This window comes from Equus quagga, chromosome 22, assembly GCF_021613505.1.
Source record: "Equus quagga isolate Etosha38 chromosome 22, UCLA_HA_Equagga_1.0, whole genome shotgun sequence".
NCBI classification, from domain to species: Eukaryota; Metazoa; Chordata; class Mammalia; order Perissodactyla; family Equidae; genus Equus; species Equus quagga.
This window is the reverse complement of record NC_060288.1, coordinates 1,963,936-1,978,648: the sequence shown is the minus strand read 5'-3', so window position 1 is coordinate 1,978,648 and position 14,713 is coordinate 1,963,936. Positions and strand designations below refer to the sequence as shown.

The 14,713-nt window shown below is 44.0% G+C and overlaps 2 protein-coding genes across 2 annotated transcripts in view; one reads left to right on the top strand and one right to left on the bottom strand.

Annotated features, from left to right (window-relative positions):
- POLB (DNA polymerase beta) overlaps nucleotides 1-5,962 on the top strand; it is a 31,737-nt gene extending 25,775 nt beyond the window's left edge. Inside the window, exons 12-14 of the mRNA XM_046648569.1 lie at nucleotides 3,962-4,026; nucleotides 4,557-4,696; nucleotides 5,718-5,962. Of these exons, the coding sequence (XP_046504525.1) occupies nucleotides 3,962-4,026; nucleotides 4,557-4,696; nucleotides 5,718-5,812 (300 nt within the window). The 3' untranslated portion in view covers nucleotides 5,813-5,962. The remainder of the gene's footprint in view (nucleotides 1-3,961; nucleotides 4,027-4,556; nucleotides 4,697-5,717) is intronic.
- Nucleotides 5,963-6,111: 149 nt separating this feature from the next.
- DKK4 (dickkopf WNT signaling pathway inhibitor 4) lies at nucleotides 6,112-10,195 on the bottom strand. The gene is made up of 4 exons (XM_046648570.1): nucleotides 10,010-10,195; nucleotides 8,815-8,965; nucleotides 8,206-8,349; nucleotides 6,112-7,397 (listed from the first exon to the last, which is right to left on the bottom strand). Exons 1-4 carry the CDS (start codon nucleotides 10,118-10,120, stop codon nucleotides 7,147-7,149), a joined length of 657 nt encoding a protein of 218 aa, XP_046504526.1. The 5' UTR covers nucleotides 10,121-10,195; the 3' UTR covers nucleotides 6,112-7,146.
- Between the last annotated feature and the right edge of the window lie 4,518 nt (nucleotides 10,196-14,713).

The window sequence follows — 14,713 nt, the reverse complement described above, 5'->3', positions numbered from 1 at the left end:
ATAGGGTTTGTGTATACTCCATGAACATCCTTGTAAAATTTAGATTGATGTTAATTCATTCAAAATGAATGTGCATTAATCTTACATTTAAGAAACAGTCAGATGAAATGCTAAAGAGAATATGTGTTAGACAAGTTGGATTTTTTTTCATAGTAGCAAAGTGTTTTGGTATGTCTGGGCATATTCTGGGGACCCCTTCTGGCCTATCTCTCTTCCTCCAATAGTCATCTCTTTGAAAGGCACTGGGACTCCCTAATAGGAAATGAACCAGCTGTTTTCAGAGTTAGCAACCAGGAAGGTGTTTATGCAATACAAAAGCAGAAGCATTCTTTTACAGTCTGAACAGTATTCTGCTGTGCTCAAGGAGATCCAGAGGAAAAACCAACAGATGCTGTAGTATCCCAGCTAACAAGAATACAAGGAAAAAATTACAAGCTGTGGCTGGGTGTAACCTGAAAGGAAAGGTGGGTGGCCAGGAGTATGTGAACATGAAGAGTTGCTGACAGTGGTGGAATTGCATCATCCTAGTGGCTGCTCAGTCGAAGAAGAGAAGACTTTGTGTAGGAAGTGCAGGGACAGCCAGATCCCGGGGCCTGCTACAGAGCAGGCCAGTTTAGCCCTTCTGTGCGTGTGACATACGAAAGACTAAGGGCGACCCCCCATCCTCGCATACGGCTGGAGTTGTGGGAAACTCTGCTCTCTCTTGCCTTCCCATTCTCCCAGTCATACTCCTGGCAGCACATGTACAGGCACTGCCAGAAGGGGAATCTTCCAAATCCATTTCCAGAAGTAAACAGGTTAAAAAATAAGGCGGTGAGTTTTTTGTTTGTTTTTAAAGTGTAGAAGGCTTAGATGACAATAAGAGCAAGAAACTAAGTCTTTTATGTTGTGACACGGGAATCCATCTTAGTAGATGGTTTTTGTGTAAAGTTTGGATACTATACAGGTGATTTATATATTCCCTGAGGCTTAAAAAATGCCATGTTTGAGCCTGCTGTTTTGACGTTTATAATTAGTATTTGTTAGGATGAGGCGCACTCCAGGTCAAGTTTCAAATCAATTCATTAGAGAGGCAGTAAGAGGTGATTTGCATCCTGTTGCAAGGGGCAGGTGGGCATCGGTATGCTGCTGTAGAAGAATAGATTTGCATCCAGAAGATAGAAGGTTAGTACTTAGATCTCTAGCAAAGATTACTCTGCGCCATTAGGAGTTCACTGTGACTAATGTCACTTTACTTCTAAAGGCTTAATTTTTTTAATCTATAAAATGATACATTTACCCTCTGTCAAAGGACTATTAAGCAAATCAAATTACATAATATACCTGGAAACTTGGACGGGTTTGTACAAATGTCCTTTGAAGATAGTGAATCTTCAGAGAGTTGTAGAGAGTGCTGTATTAATATAATATATAATAATAATAGAAAAATAATATAATGTTTCTGTTTGGAAGTAGATCAGTAAAGGAAGGTGACCTGGTAAGGATCAAATTGGGGAACAAAAGAAGGGATAGACAGAGAGGAGGACGATATATATGAAAGAACAGAATGGGGAGACTGAGTGCCAATGGGATGAGGTGCTCAGTCATTTCAAGCAATATGTCTTCAGCATCTACTGCATTCCAGGCACCATTCTAGGAGCTGGGGTGTATCAGTGAATTTTAAGTAGAACTTTTATTTGGGGGGTGTGGGGAGGGACTGGGAGTTAACAATGAACATAAAAAATAGGGAAATTGCACGTTAGGTTAAGATAATAGGTACTATTCTAAAAAAAGGAAGAAAGTGGGGTCTGGGGAGATGGGAGTGCAGGAGCCGGTCAGAGGCAGCCCCCATGAGCAGCTGAGACTTGGGGAAAGACTTGAGGTAAGGAGTTAGCCCAGCAGGCACCTGGGGGGAGGAGAGCCAGGCAGGAGTCGGAGCAGTGAGCCTAAGTCCAGGAGCATGGGCGGAGACATCCAAAGATGGTAAGATCTCTAGGGTTCTGAAAGAAAATTGCCTGCAAAATGAATTCAGCTTATCAAGTGGAATAAACCATTTTCTTTCTGTATCCACTTGATTTCAAAACCTCTTGTTGCTATAACCGGTGACTACATAGTTTTAAAGGTGTGGTCATCTGTGTTTTTTTCAAGTTATCTTCAGAACATAAATTCCTTTATACTAATAGTGATCAAACATTAGGAATGCCAGGGTTGTACCAAATCTTCATGTAAAATCAGGGTCTTTAGTTAATTGAGCTTTTCTTCCTGTGAATATAACATTTGAAAGAAATAAAATAATTTCCTCTGCATTAGATGCCTGTTTGCCGTGTATATGATAAGTACCATTCAAATTTTAGCATTTTGTGCAAGTTCGGCCTTGGATGGTTTTCTGTGAAATACCTACAATAAAGATTCAAGGGACAATAGCAGATTCCTTGACTACCCTGAGGAAATGAAGAGGCTTCATTTCAGACACTCAGCATGAAGCTCCCTAATTGAAATGCCAAACAAAACTAATCCACTCGAGCTAATAAAGGATTTACAGTAACACAGAGAAATTATTTAACATCAGCACTTCAGAAAAAGTGCTGGAGACAAAATTAGCCTCGAGGAAAGGAGCAAAGCCGTTAGATGAAATCCTGTTACTGATGTGACAGACGGCAAGATCACTGCCTGTGGCGTTCAGACACCCACATCCGGAAGGAAATACCTCACGGTAATTCCAGATGGAAACCATTTCTGATGCATTTGAAGATTGAGTTGAAACTTGTTAGTGCCTAAGAAGGTAGGTTTCATATTTTCAAGAGAAACAGGTTTCATTAATCTTTCAGCTATGGAAACAGCTAAAGAAAATGCCCATTTTAGGTTTTAGATTTTAATTTTTCTATGTTGCTTAGTGAAAAAGCATGGCTTTTAGTGACTTGTATATACCAACTTGAGTATTCTTGAGGACCAGAAGCCTGTCACTTGTATATTTTTCTTAGAATGTGGCATTTGAAATTGGGTGATGTTTGTGGCTCTTTTTACATATTTATGGGTTGCTGCCCAGTCCAGAATTTTCCCCCATTTTTCTGGAAAAGGAAAAGATAACAAAACAGACCTTGATAATTTTGTTTACAAACTGTAGGAGTTTAATGAAAACTCAACTGTAGAGAAGGAATTTTCTTATCTTTTAAATTTTTCATCTCTCTGCCTTTTCTCATTTTTGGGAGATTTCCTCAATTTCAAATTCTTCTACTTCTGCTATCACAATTTTTATTTTGATTTAAACCTTTTCCTTGAGCATTCTTTTTCTGTGGTATTCTGCCCTTATTCATGGATGGAATCTCTTCTGTTATCGGAAAATGTTACTGATAGCTCTTTTTTTTTTCCTTTCCCCAAATACTCATTTCTTCTAAGTTGCATTTTCTTTCTTTTTTTTTTTTTTTTGAGGAAGATTAGCCCCGAGCTAACTACTGCCAGTCCTCCTCTTTTTTTGCTGAGGAAGACTGGCCCTGAGCTAACATCCATGCCCTTCTTCCTCTACTTTATACATGGGACACCTACCACAGCATGGCTTGCCAAGCGGTGCCATGTCCGCATCCGGGATCTGAACCGGCGAACCCTGGGCCGCCGAGAATCGGAACTTGCGAACTTAACCGCTGCACTACCGGGCCGGTCCCTAAGTTGCTTTTTCTGTTTGTTTTGGTGTCTATCATGTTTGGTGCTTTACTTGATTCACTTCTTGTTTAGAATCACCCAAAGGCCACACCCTCACAAGTAGAGTGCTTGCCTGCTGTTTCACATAGTTCTTTAGTTATCATGAAGTGTAATAGAAGGTGGTGATAATATGTAGTGCATGGAAAAGCTACTACGTTAAAAGTGCTCTGATTCCTAAAACTGCCTCCAGTGAAAGCAAAAATAACCTCACATTTAGCAACATTTGATTAAAATTAAGCTTTAAGTTTAAAACATCTTTAAACATTATTCTAAATATCCATTTTAGGGTGTTTGCCAGCTTCCCAGTAAAAATGATGGAAAGGAGCGCCCACACAGGAGAATTGATATCAGGTATTACTCAAAATTTGTTGCTGGCCTATTAAGTTTTTCCTTCTTTTCTCCCTTCCCCCTCCCTCTGTAGGACTTGGCATTCACAAAAATGTCTAGGACTCCTGTTCGCTCTGAAGGGCTGTATGTGCCTGCTATAAACAATGTTTAGCCTGAAAATGTGTAAAGAATAACGACTGTCTACAGAATCTGATGTATTTTCTCTAGATTTTCTCTAGATTTGTCTCACCATGTTGCCTTACATAGCTGAAAAGCAGTTTCCTGCGTGGGGCAAGTGCGTTGTAATAAGTGATACTGTTTTTTACTTCTCCATCCCTCTCCCAGAGCGTAGCTGACTGAAACCTAAACCAACCGCGAGGTTGAAGGAATTGGTCAGTAGTCCACCCAATGATAGTCTCCTCTTCAGGTTGTCAGACCACAGAGACTTATTTTAGGTGTTTTTTGTGCCTTATTGATTTCAGAGTCTTATTTTTGCTAAAATTTGAAATGTATAGTGAAAGATTTATCAGTTTTTTTGTTTTTGTCTTTCTTAGATTAATACCCAAGGACCAGTATTACTGTGGTGTTCTCTATTTCACCGGGAGTGATATTTTCAATAAGAATATGAGAGCTCATGCGCTAGAAAAGGGCTTCACGATCAACGAGTACACAATCCGTCCTCTGGGAGTCACGGGTGCGTATCTGTGTCCGCGTGAGAGGCAGTGCCGTCATCTGGAGAGAAAGTTATTTTCAAAGATATTGCAGTTTGGCACCTCTGCTTTGTCATAAAGCCTCTAAGTCACTGTGCCTGGTAATTGTTGTTTCTTTGTATCGTTAGTCCCTCAGGCAGCACAAGAGCTATAATCCATAGGCGCTCTCAGATCCTCATTTGAAGGCCCGTGATGCAAGAGCTATTTCCAGCTCTGCTAGAATGGGATGAAATCCTTGTACCCTTGATGGGCAGGAAAACATCGTCTTGGTCTAGAGGGGTTTTATTTTTCTACGTGTATCTCCAAGACCTCCGAAGAACCCAGGTGTCATTGCTTTTAGTGCCAGGCCAAACTTGGTGGCTTTGGCCTCATGCTTTTAAAGATTAGAGAGTAAGAATTTCTTAGTCTCTGCTTTTTGGATGTTGTTAACATTTCACTGTATACCATGTGGTTTGCTGTTTTCTACTAGGAAATTGAAGATTGTGTCCTAGAAGCATAAAATAAGACTTTGATCCCTGGAAGGCTAGGGCAGTGCTTCTCACATGTCAGTGTGTGTACCGCCACGTGGGGGCCTCCTTAATGCAGATTTTCGTTCAGTGGGTCTGAGCGGGCTTCTGCATTTCTAGTCAGCTTTTAAGTGATGCCCATACTGCTGGTTCAGGGACCACATTTTGAGTTGCAAAGGAACTGATTAGGGTATTTTATGTAATGCGTGTGGCTACAATGGACATTCAGCCTAGAGGAAGATTGTGAATTGGCTCACTCCAAACGGCCGCAGTTGGGATCCCCAGGTTCCTTTTGCAGCACTGGTAGTGGACGTGAACAGAGCTCAAACACAAGCTCGTGCGGGAGGCCAGGCGCACTCGCTGTCTTATTTTTAGTGGCTTGGTAACTATTTTCTTTTCTTCTGAAAGGGAGTCCCATACAGCTCTCAGTCCTGAACCCTCTGTAACTAAATTCCAAAACACAGTCGCAAGTAAGTTCCTTTTCTCTCCTTACTTGCAGGGGTTGCTGGAGAGCCCCTGCCAGTGGATAGTGAGAAAGACATCTTTGACTACATCCAGTGGAAATACCGAGAACCCAAGGATCGAAGTGAATGAGGCCTGCCCTTCCTCCCAGGCGTAGCCCCACAGGAGTCTTAATTTATTTCTTAACCTTTGCTATGTAAGGGTCTTTGGTGTTTTCAAGTGGTTGTTTCTTCTTCATGCTTAGTTTGCACTGTAGTCAATAAAGCCTCTTATACTATTATCAGATGATCTTGTTCTTATTTTGTTAGCAAATATGTTTAAATTTACATATTATGGATCACTCTTTACTTAGGGTTTAGTAGAGAGAATTAAGAGATGAGATGATAGCTAATCTTTAATGGGAATTTTTATTTTCTCGTTTTCAGCCTTTATGCTATCAACCACATTACCCCACTACCTTTCCTCCTGTTTACTAATTACAAATTAGTCAATTAAGGTGCACCCAGAAGCTAGCCTCTGGAAGGTGGCTCAATACTTTTTAGAAACTAGGGACCTTCTTGAATTTAATTGTTTTGCTTTGGTTGTCCATATTCAATTCTGTAGTATATACTTGTAACTTAAAGAGAAGAACAGGTGTGTGCTTTATCTCTTAAATGAAATCTATAGCAGTTGGTTGTAATCCATCAGAAAGAGCTTCCCTAAGCAAAAACCACTTCTAACATCTACCCCTCTTATACTTCACACAAACAACAATTTCACCTTTTTGGCTCTAGTTTTCCTCCAACATAATGTCTAAGTTCAAATGGTCAAAATATATAAGTAAAAACACTTCTTGAAAACCCTACCTATGAAATATAAAAATTATGTAAATACAAAATGTAAAAAACTATCAAATGTAAGTAAAGCTATTGAAAACAGAATACGTGAAAACGCTTTGTAACTTGCAAAGGACTATACAAACATAAGATTACTACCTTTTGCATCTTATTTCTTTATTAACCAAATTATTTTGTAGTGAAATGGCATTTCCCTTCCAAAAACTGAAAGAAAATAAACAATAGGGCTTTAAAGAAAAATATAGTATTTGCTGTGATAATTTTCACTAGTAAGATACAAGAATTAATTTAACTGCAGATACTGTCACTTTTTTTCCCCCAAAGCTAATGTAAGGTACCAGAACTTCACCAGAAATTACTTAAAGATTTAGTTGAACTAACTGAGTCACTAGATAAAAATTACATTGTTTTTGTTATAGAATCACATCTCTCTTCTGCAGAAATATACAAAAAGCCTAAGCTAGTTCCCATTCGTCACAAGGTCGCATGTCACGGTTCTCTAGCTCAGTCTATTTCATTTACTACAAGATTTGAAAAGATAACTGTATGGAAAGATTTTAAAATTAATGTCTGGGATTTCTGCTTGAATACAATAAAGAGTAGTCTTTATTTTGACATATTTGCAGCTTTTTAGATTTTTTGGCATACGCTTAACCGTGCATGTTGTTGATTGCCAGTCACTTGATTTCGACATGATAGCCTGGGACCACAGTCACAGCGCTGGAAGATTTCTGGAGCTTGCGCAGCATCCTTATGCCCTCTCTTAGAGCAGACCTCTCCCTCCAAAAGGACTGGCTTACAAATTTTAGTCCAAAAGTGACGAGCACAGCAAAGTCCAGTTCCGCAGTCAAAAGTTCTGAGACAGCTTTCTCCCTCTTGTCCTGTAACAACATTAACACGGGCTTTACCAAGAAACGGGGAAAGTGGCACCTGGGGGATTGCTCTTGGGCTGACGGCATGAGATGTAAGACCGAAGGCCACAAAGTAAAAATAAAGACAGCATGCACGTCTCCTAGAGTTAGATCTTATGCTGAAAGCGATAATGAAATGGGAATTTCAGTCCTGGCTAACAGAATCCGTAGTTTTGTAAAGTTAAAGCATTTAAGGGATTTCCTGTCTTGAGAAATGAAATAAGTATCACTCATCAGTGTTTTATTAAATGGGATTTATACTGATACAAAAACTACTTATAAAGGGGCCACTTAACCTGAAGACACAAACAAGAATGGCCAGTTCACCACCTTCAAACATTCTAGCTATTTTATGTCAAAGAACGGAATTTGAGACTACAATTTTGTAAAAAGCATCTTAGTGAAGTTTGTATTTTGTCCGAGAATGAAAAGTTAATGCGTCTATGTTTCTCTCTCTTTTATTTTGTATCCTGAGCATCTAGAAAGGGAAACTGCCATTTGCTGAATTGTAGAGTGTAAAAAGATGTGTGTGTAAAATTCAATTAAACAAAAGTGTTTTTGCTAGCCAGTCTGTTATTACGGCTATTCCCCTGTGCTCTTGGCCTGATGACTACCTTACATACTCTCCCAAGCTGCTCACAGAAAGATTAGGAACAGGACATGCCCCCTGTGTGTTCCTGGGGCGGAGAGGAAAAAAGCCAGTTTCAGCCTATCCTTAACAGCCTAGAAGGAGAAAATATTTTTCTTAAAAAAGATTTACTCAGAATATTGCTCTTACCCTTACTACCCTGTGATTTCTTAATATTGGGCTTCCTTTTGGGTTTGTTTTCCTGAATTGGATGCTCAGTTGTTCCTTTGGTATCTGTGTCATCAATCTGCCTTTCCAATATTGGGGTTGCATCTTCTGTTGCAGTACAAACATCTGAGAGACAAGCAGGGGTAGAGTTACTAACTTCAAGGATTAGAACCACAGACATGATGATTATCATACTGTGACAGCCTGGCAGTACCTCTGCCTTCTGTTTATATGTAAATTTCTAGATTTCTGGCACATATGCACTGAATACGTGATCACATATGGCAAAGAAGGTAGTTAAGTAACTAGTGGAATTCAAGTGAAGATGGGAGACTTTGAAAGATTACAACTTGAACCCTTCCTTTAAAATTATTAATCTCCAAATTGCTGGCAAGAGTTTTTGCCAGGAAATAAACTATTTCGTTGCTTCTAGAAAGGGCAGCTGCATAAATTTACTTCAAGAATGAATCCAGGAAATCTTAGAGAGCGCCTGTCTGGAAATAGTCTATGAGATGCAGATGCTTTCTTCACTGTGTAAAAGCCACTGTCGGCTGGAGGCAAGCAGCCCTGCCAGTGGGTATAAGAGCTCACCGTTCAAGCAGAGCGCTCCTGGGCAGCACATGGCATCGCGCTGGCACCTCCTGCGTAGCCTGCGGCATGTCGCACAGAATGCCTTCTCATGTCGGGGCTTGAGGCAGAATTTCCTGGTACTGCAGTCCTTGTCAGACAAGCACTGTGAACCCTGTGAAGAGAACCTGTTGTCACAGGGCTGGGGAACCCAACAAGATGTGAGCTGACTCTCCACTTCAGGGCGGGAGGCCAAATCACAGTGGCACTTTGATGGCCGTGACAAACTTTAGGCGACATCTTAATTTTTTAATACAATTGGTTTTCTCCCAGTGAGGGGAGATCAACCCACCAGCCAAGAGACCTATGTGCTGCGAAGGTTATCGTGTTTGAAAAATCATCCTACTTTTAAAACTCAGAATTTAATATTCCTCTGCTCTTTGTGAAAACGGAAGAAAACATTTTCCGTGTGTGTCTTACGGACGGTTGTGAGATGTTTCCGTGTGTCTATTAACTCCAGAAGCTGTGCTACAGGGTGATCCAGTGCGCTGCTGCTGCTGCGTGTGGCATTCCTGCATGATGCTTCACTCCAGCGCAGCCCATCTCAGCGCCCCGGTGAGCCTTTCTCGGGAGCTGCCCTTTGACTGGGGGCGATGCCTCGTTGCAGAGAAACAGATACCAAAGGCCAATTTTTCTCATCTACAGTTGATGCTTTTTTGTACATATACATATGAAAGAATCCGTAAAACAATTCTGTGAAGTGAGCAGGTGACAATACAATGCACCTTTGCCCTCGGCGTTTAAAATCCAACTCCCACATTTCTTGGCTGTGTGGCCCTGGTTAAATTCCTCAGTGTCTCTGAGCCTCATTTTTGTCATCTGTAACGAGGAGGTGTCTTGCCTATCTCCAGTTGTGAGGAAGATTAAATAAGATATTATGTATAAAAGGTCTGGCACAGGGTAGAGCTTTCTAAATGTTAGCTTACTCCCCGATTTATAGGCAAATTTATAGGTGATGCCTTGAAAAGTCAGTTTGCTTACTTAAAATGTTAATGCTAAGGCCACTGGATTCTACCAGGTGCCTTCCCAGTTCCTAAATCAAACCAGTTTCCCTTCTGGTTAAGACATTTCAGACCTTAATCTGAATAACTCCCTTAAACCCCAGTCCAGCACCCCCTGAGAATGAGCGCACAGAGTCCCCCCCCCAGCTGTGCTGTACCTTCTGAGCCCCTGGTACTTTGGCAGGGCTCTTGATGCCATTGAAGTCCAGAACCAGAGCTCCCAGGGGAGCGCAGAACCAGCTGAGCCCCAGCAAGACCACCACCTCCATCCTTCCGCACGGTCTCCTCAGCCCTCTCAGCACTCCACGTCCTCCGAAGCGAGGTGGCTCTGAACCCTCACAGCCAAATGGAAGCTTTAGCTAGTGTCTGTAACTGCTGTTTCTGAAAGAGAAGCAAATCTTCGTCGAAGCAAGGTGTGTGAAATAGGATAAGGGAGGTCTGACCAGCAGGTTCCTCCTGAAACTATTTATAGCCAGATGTGCCCCCTCATCTCTCTCCTCCACCCTCCTCCATTTCCTTCCTTCTTACCCCACACAGGCTTCAACAAATCCCTTCAAATCTGTTTGATCAATAGTTCAAAACAAGGACTCCACAGAGGGAGGGAAAAGGCAGGGCCACAGCGGCTTCTCCTCCAGGGGTTGGATCCCTCTTAATTATTGCATATCAAAGTTAGTTCAAAGGGCTAGCCGGAGCGCAGGATGTCTGTATCAAAGGCAGACTCTGATAATCACCTGCATTTCCTACCTCCAATAATCCTTTGGGGGTGGAGGGGGTCTGCTCTAAGATCTCCTTTCACAGCTAATTGTGCTCAAAGAAAGAACGAATCACACTGGCCAATATGCCGTAGAGGATGCCAAAAGCTAATGAGTTACAAACTATACTGAGACACTTTAAACTGTGCTTCAGATAGCGAAGACAGATAGAAAAGGGGAAAAACGCCTTCTGATCAGCTCTGGCATCCAGATGTAAAAATCCAATAGCTCAAAAAGTGTGAACATAATAGCGTCTGTTCCGACTAAATGTCAATTGGAAAAGAATTCTCCTTAAAATGAAAGTTGAACTGTTTGAAGTTAGGGTTATTTAATTAGGAAAAATAATGAGATTTATAAAAATCCCTTTTTTTTTTGATGATGGCGACAACCACGGAAAGCCCATTTTATACAGATTTAGACAATTCAACAGGAAGCTTTGGATCCCTTTTACGGGCGATGTACTCATCCTCATTGCTCTGTGCTAAGCTCCTTAGTGGACCAAGCCCCCAAGCTGCTAGCTGATTTCAGATGGGTTTTCAATTTCCCTAATTTGAACTTTCAAAAACTTCTGCCTCCTCCTTTTTTGTCTGATTATTTTTTCAGCCAGACTGTGAGAGAAGTCAAGTAATTTAGACATATGCTCACCATGCCTACATACTTTAGGGTAGAACAATCTAGACCTGGGTCAAAAAAATTCCTTTTTTTCTCTCTTCATTGTTTTCATTGTTCTCAGTGCAGATTCATCTTAGTACCTCAAGTGTGAGGTGCCCTTTAAAATCTAAAACTGCGTCTTCTCCGCCGTCAGCTGCAATGTGAGTATTCCTGGCTCTCCATCCAGAACAACCTAACTTCGGTGCATTGACAGTCCATACCATGGGCACCTTCTCAACCTCAGAGCCCAGGGCCATTCACCTGCGGATACAGCCGCCCTGAGGCGCCCCTGTGCAGCACTCTTCCTCGCTCTGTGCTGCTTGTCTGCCACTCACACGATGGGATGGGAGCGACTTCTGCTGCAAGTACTACTTTTTCTCACTTAAACTGACAACGTCAAACACCGTAGGATGATATGATACGCCTGGTGACTGGTGTGTCACAGAATTTATTTTGAAGTTGGACAATGAGGACCAAGGACAAAGGAGAGCAGGACCTGTGGTTAGATGTGAGAACAAAAGATAAAACACAGTCCTTGCCCCTGCGGAGCTGGTATCAGGCAGAAGACAGAGAGAGAGAGATGATTGCAATGTATTACGGCAAGCACTAAGATAAAGGTATAAATTCAGAGCTGGAGGATCACAGAGGAGGGCACGAGTAGACCTTCTGGAGAAATAAAGGAATGCATCTGCAGAGGAGGGAATATTCGAGCTGGGTGTCGCAGGATGAGTAGGAGTTTCCTAGGTGGAGAAGCAGAGGGTGGTCTTACCCCAGGCTCAGAGGGGAAGCTGTGCACGTGCAGGGAGGAGCATTTCGGTTCCAGGGACAGATGCTGTGTGACTCTAGCAGATGGTGGAGGGATGACATGAGGCTAGACTGTGAAGAACCCAATGTACCAAACAAAGACAATCGGGTTTTATTTTAGATGCAGTGGAAATGTGAGATCTGATTTATACACAGAGATATTTGAGATAGAAAATGGCACAATCTCATTTGCTTTTTAGGAAAGCGGTGCTGGTGGCAGTATGGAGCTAGGGTTGTGGCAGGTGAAAGGGGATGCTGGGCAATCGCCCCCATTATGAGGAGGAGGTCAGCATAAGGCAGTGACACAGTGACAATGAGAACCAAGCAAAGGATGGGATTCTGAAGTTGAAGCCTGTCATTTGATGTGGGGGGTGGGGAGTGAGTGAGAGGGAGGAGCTAACTCTCCACATCTCATTTTGTACACTGGGTGGATGGTGATGGCACTGCAGACAGGGGATTCAGGCCAGAAAGCAGGTGAGAAGAGGCAAGGCGACAGTTGGCCTTGAGAAAATTGTCCAAATCATCAAGGCTTTGCTGGACATCTAATATCAAGATGGAAGACGAACCATCACGTCTTCCAGGACTGATGCTGTCCATTTGGCCTCCTACAGACAGAGGAGAGGAGCTGGGCAGGGCCAGACACTGGAGACTTACACGCAGGGCATGGGGGCATGGCACAAGACAGAAAGCAGACTTCCCGGTCCCGGTCCCGGTCTCTGTCTGTGTTGTATAGGATTTGGAGTCAGGCCAATCTGATTTGATCACAAGGCGGGCCCCTCCTCTACCCACAACGCACCCACTCCCCGTGCATCCACCTGCCTCTCTTGGCACTTAGAAAACTCTCTTCTAATTGTCTACGCATTTGCCTTTACAGCTAGAAGACAAGACTTGGGAGGGCCGGGCCACGGCTAATTCATCTTTGTAACCTGCGGGACACATAATGGAAGCTCCATGAATTTGTTTATGTGATGGAGGTGTGAATGCACAAATAAATGGATTTATAGTAACTTTGTGACCTTGGGCAAGTTACGTCGCCTTTCTAGGCTTCAGTATCTTCAACTGTAAAGCTGGCACCACTCCCCCACGGCTGTATTTTGGGGGTTCATTGTGTGAATGCACGTGTAGGGCCCGGTATAGTAACTGACACTCATAAAACTCTAAACAAATGTGTCTCACCCATTTTCCATGCCAGAGCTTTCCATCATCACGTGAACTTCAGTGCCCAGCGTAACACATGGCCCTTCCATCTCAACGGCTGTTTGCTCAATCCAATTCATCAAAGAAAAATCGCCCCTAACCTGAGGCCTCATTTTGCAATAAGGCTACTATTTCTATGTGTCCTCAAAAGCCAGAGCAATTCTGAGGAAAGTAAGTATGTGAAATCTCCCCGCAAAACGACTTCTGGACTATTTTCCAATCCGCCGGGGCCGCTTGCCCGTCCACCCCCGCAGCTCTCCTCGGCCGCGGTGCCAGCACCCTGGACGAGACGCCCCCGTGGCGGCCTCCCCTCGGCGCGGCCGCGTCTCCTGTGTGGGGACTGGAGGCGACGGGGCGGTGGGAGCAGGAGGACAGACAGCCGAAAGCGGGGAGAGCAAGGCTTTGAAAACGGGTCGGCTCGACAGGCCCTTTCTGTGCGCGCAGGTCGGGCCGCCAAGTTCCCCAGCGGACGCGGCAGAGAGCGCCGCAGCGCCCCCCGCAGCCCGGGCCCCTGCGCAGCGACTGGCTCGAACAGAGACGCCGGGAGCCGCGTCAGGCGCACAGCCAAGGAAGCCCTAAGATGCTGCCGTTTGGATGCCCCCTGGCCAGGAATACGAGTTAACTGCAAATCTCCAGCTGATCTTCTTAGTTCCGCAGTGAGCACCTGGACCAAAGGGGCGCTCAAATCGAGCAATTCTGCCTGAGCTTGGAGGCAATGCAAGGTCCCAGAAAGCAGCTGCCTGGGGCCCGGTTCGCGCTGGAGGTCTCTGGGGCGCCCCGGAGATGCGGGCCCGGGACCACTGCGGGCGGGGCCGGCACCTGCGGCCTCGGGACGGCAGCTGCCGCGGTTCAGTCAAAGGCCGCCGTCAGGGCCCTGATTTATAGTCGCTTCGGAAGGGAGATTTTTATGTGTTATGGCTCCTGTGTCAAACCCAGTTTGATTCCCATAAATTTTGCTTTTCTTAAAAAAAGATCAAAGGAACTGAAACAAGCAGGTCCTTGGCAGAATCTCACAGGAAACGTTCAACAAGATAAAAGATGAGAAGGGACGTGTGGATGGAGCAGACGGGGACGGCAGGGTAGGATCAGGTCGATGTGAGCGCTGCCGTTTAGTCACCTGGGGTCAGAAGGTAAAGCAAACTGCGATCGCTGAGGAGTCATTTGTCAGGTGTCTTGCAACTCAGCTTGGGGGCGCATCTGGAGACAGGATGGGGGGGCCAGGGAACTGAGCTAGACTCCTGCCTGACTGTGTGGCCTTGGCTAGGTCGCGCCACCTCTCACCCTCATGATCTTGAGGGCCTCTTACAGACCAGTTTTCTGGGAGTTTACTGTGGGGTCCCCCTGGCCACCATGTTGCACAGCTCCGGGAGGCGCCATTCATAGCATTCACCGTTCTATGTGAATGGCCCCCTTTGGAGGCGTGGGCTGTGCTGGCGCTGGGGACCTCCCTTTTCCAGA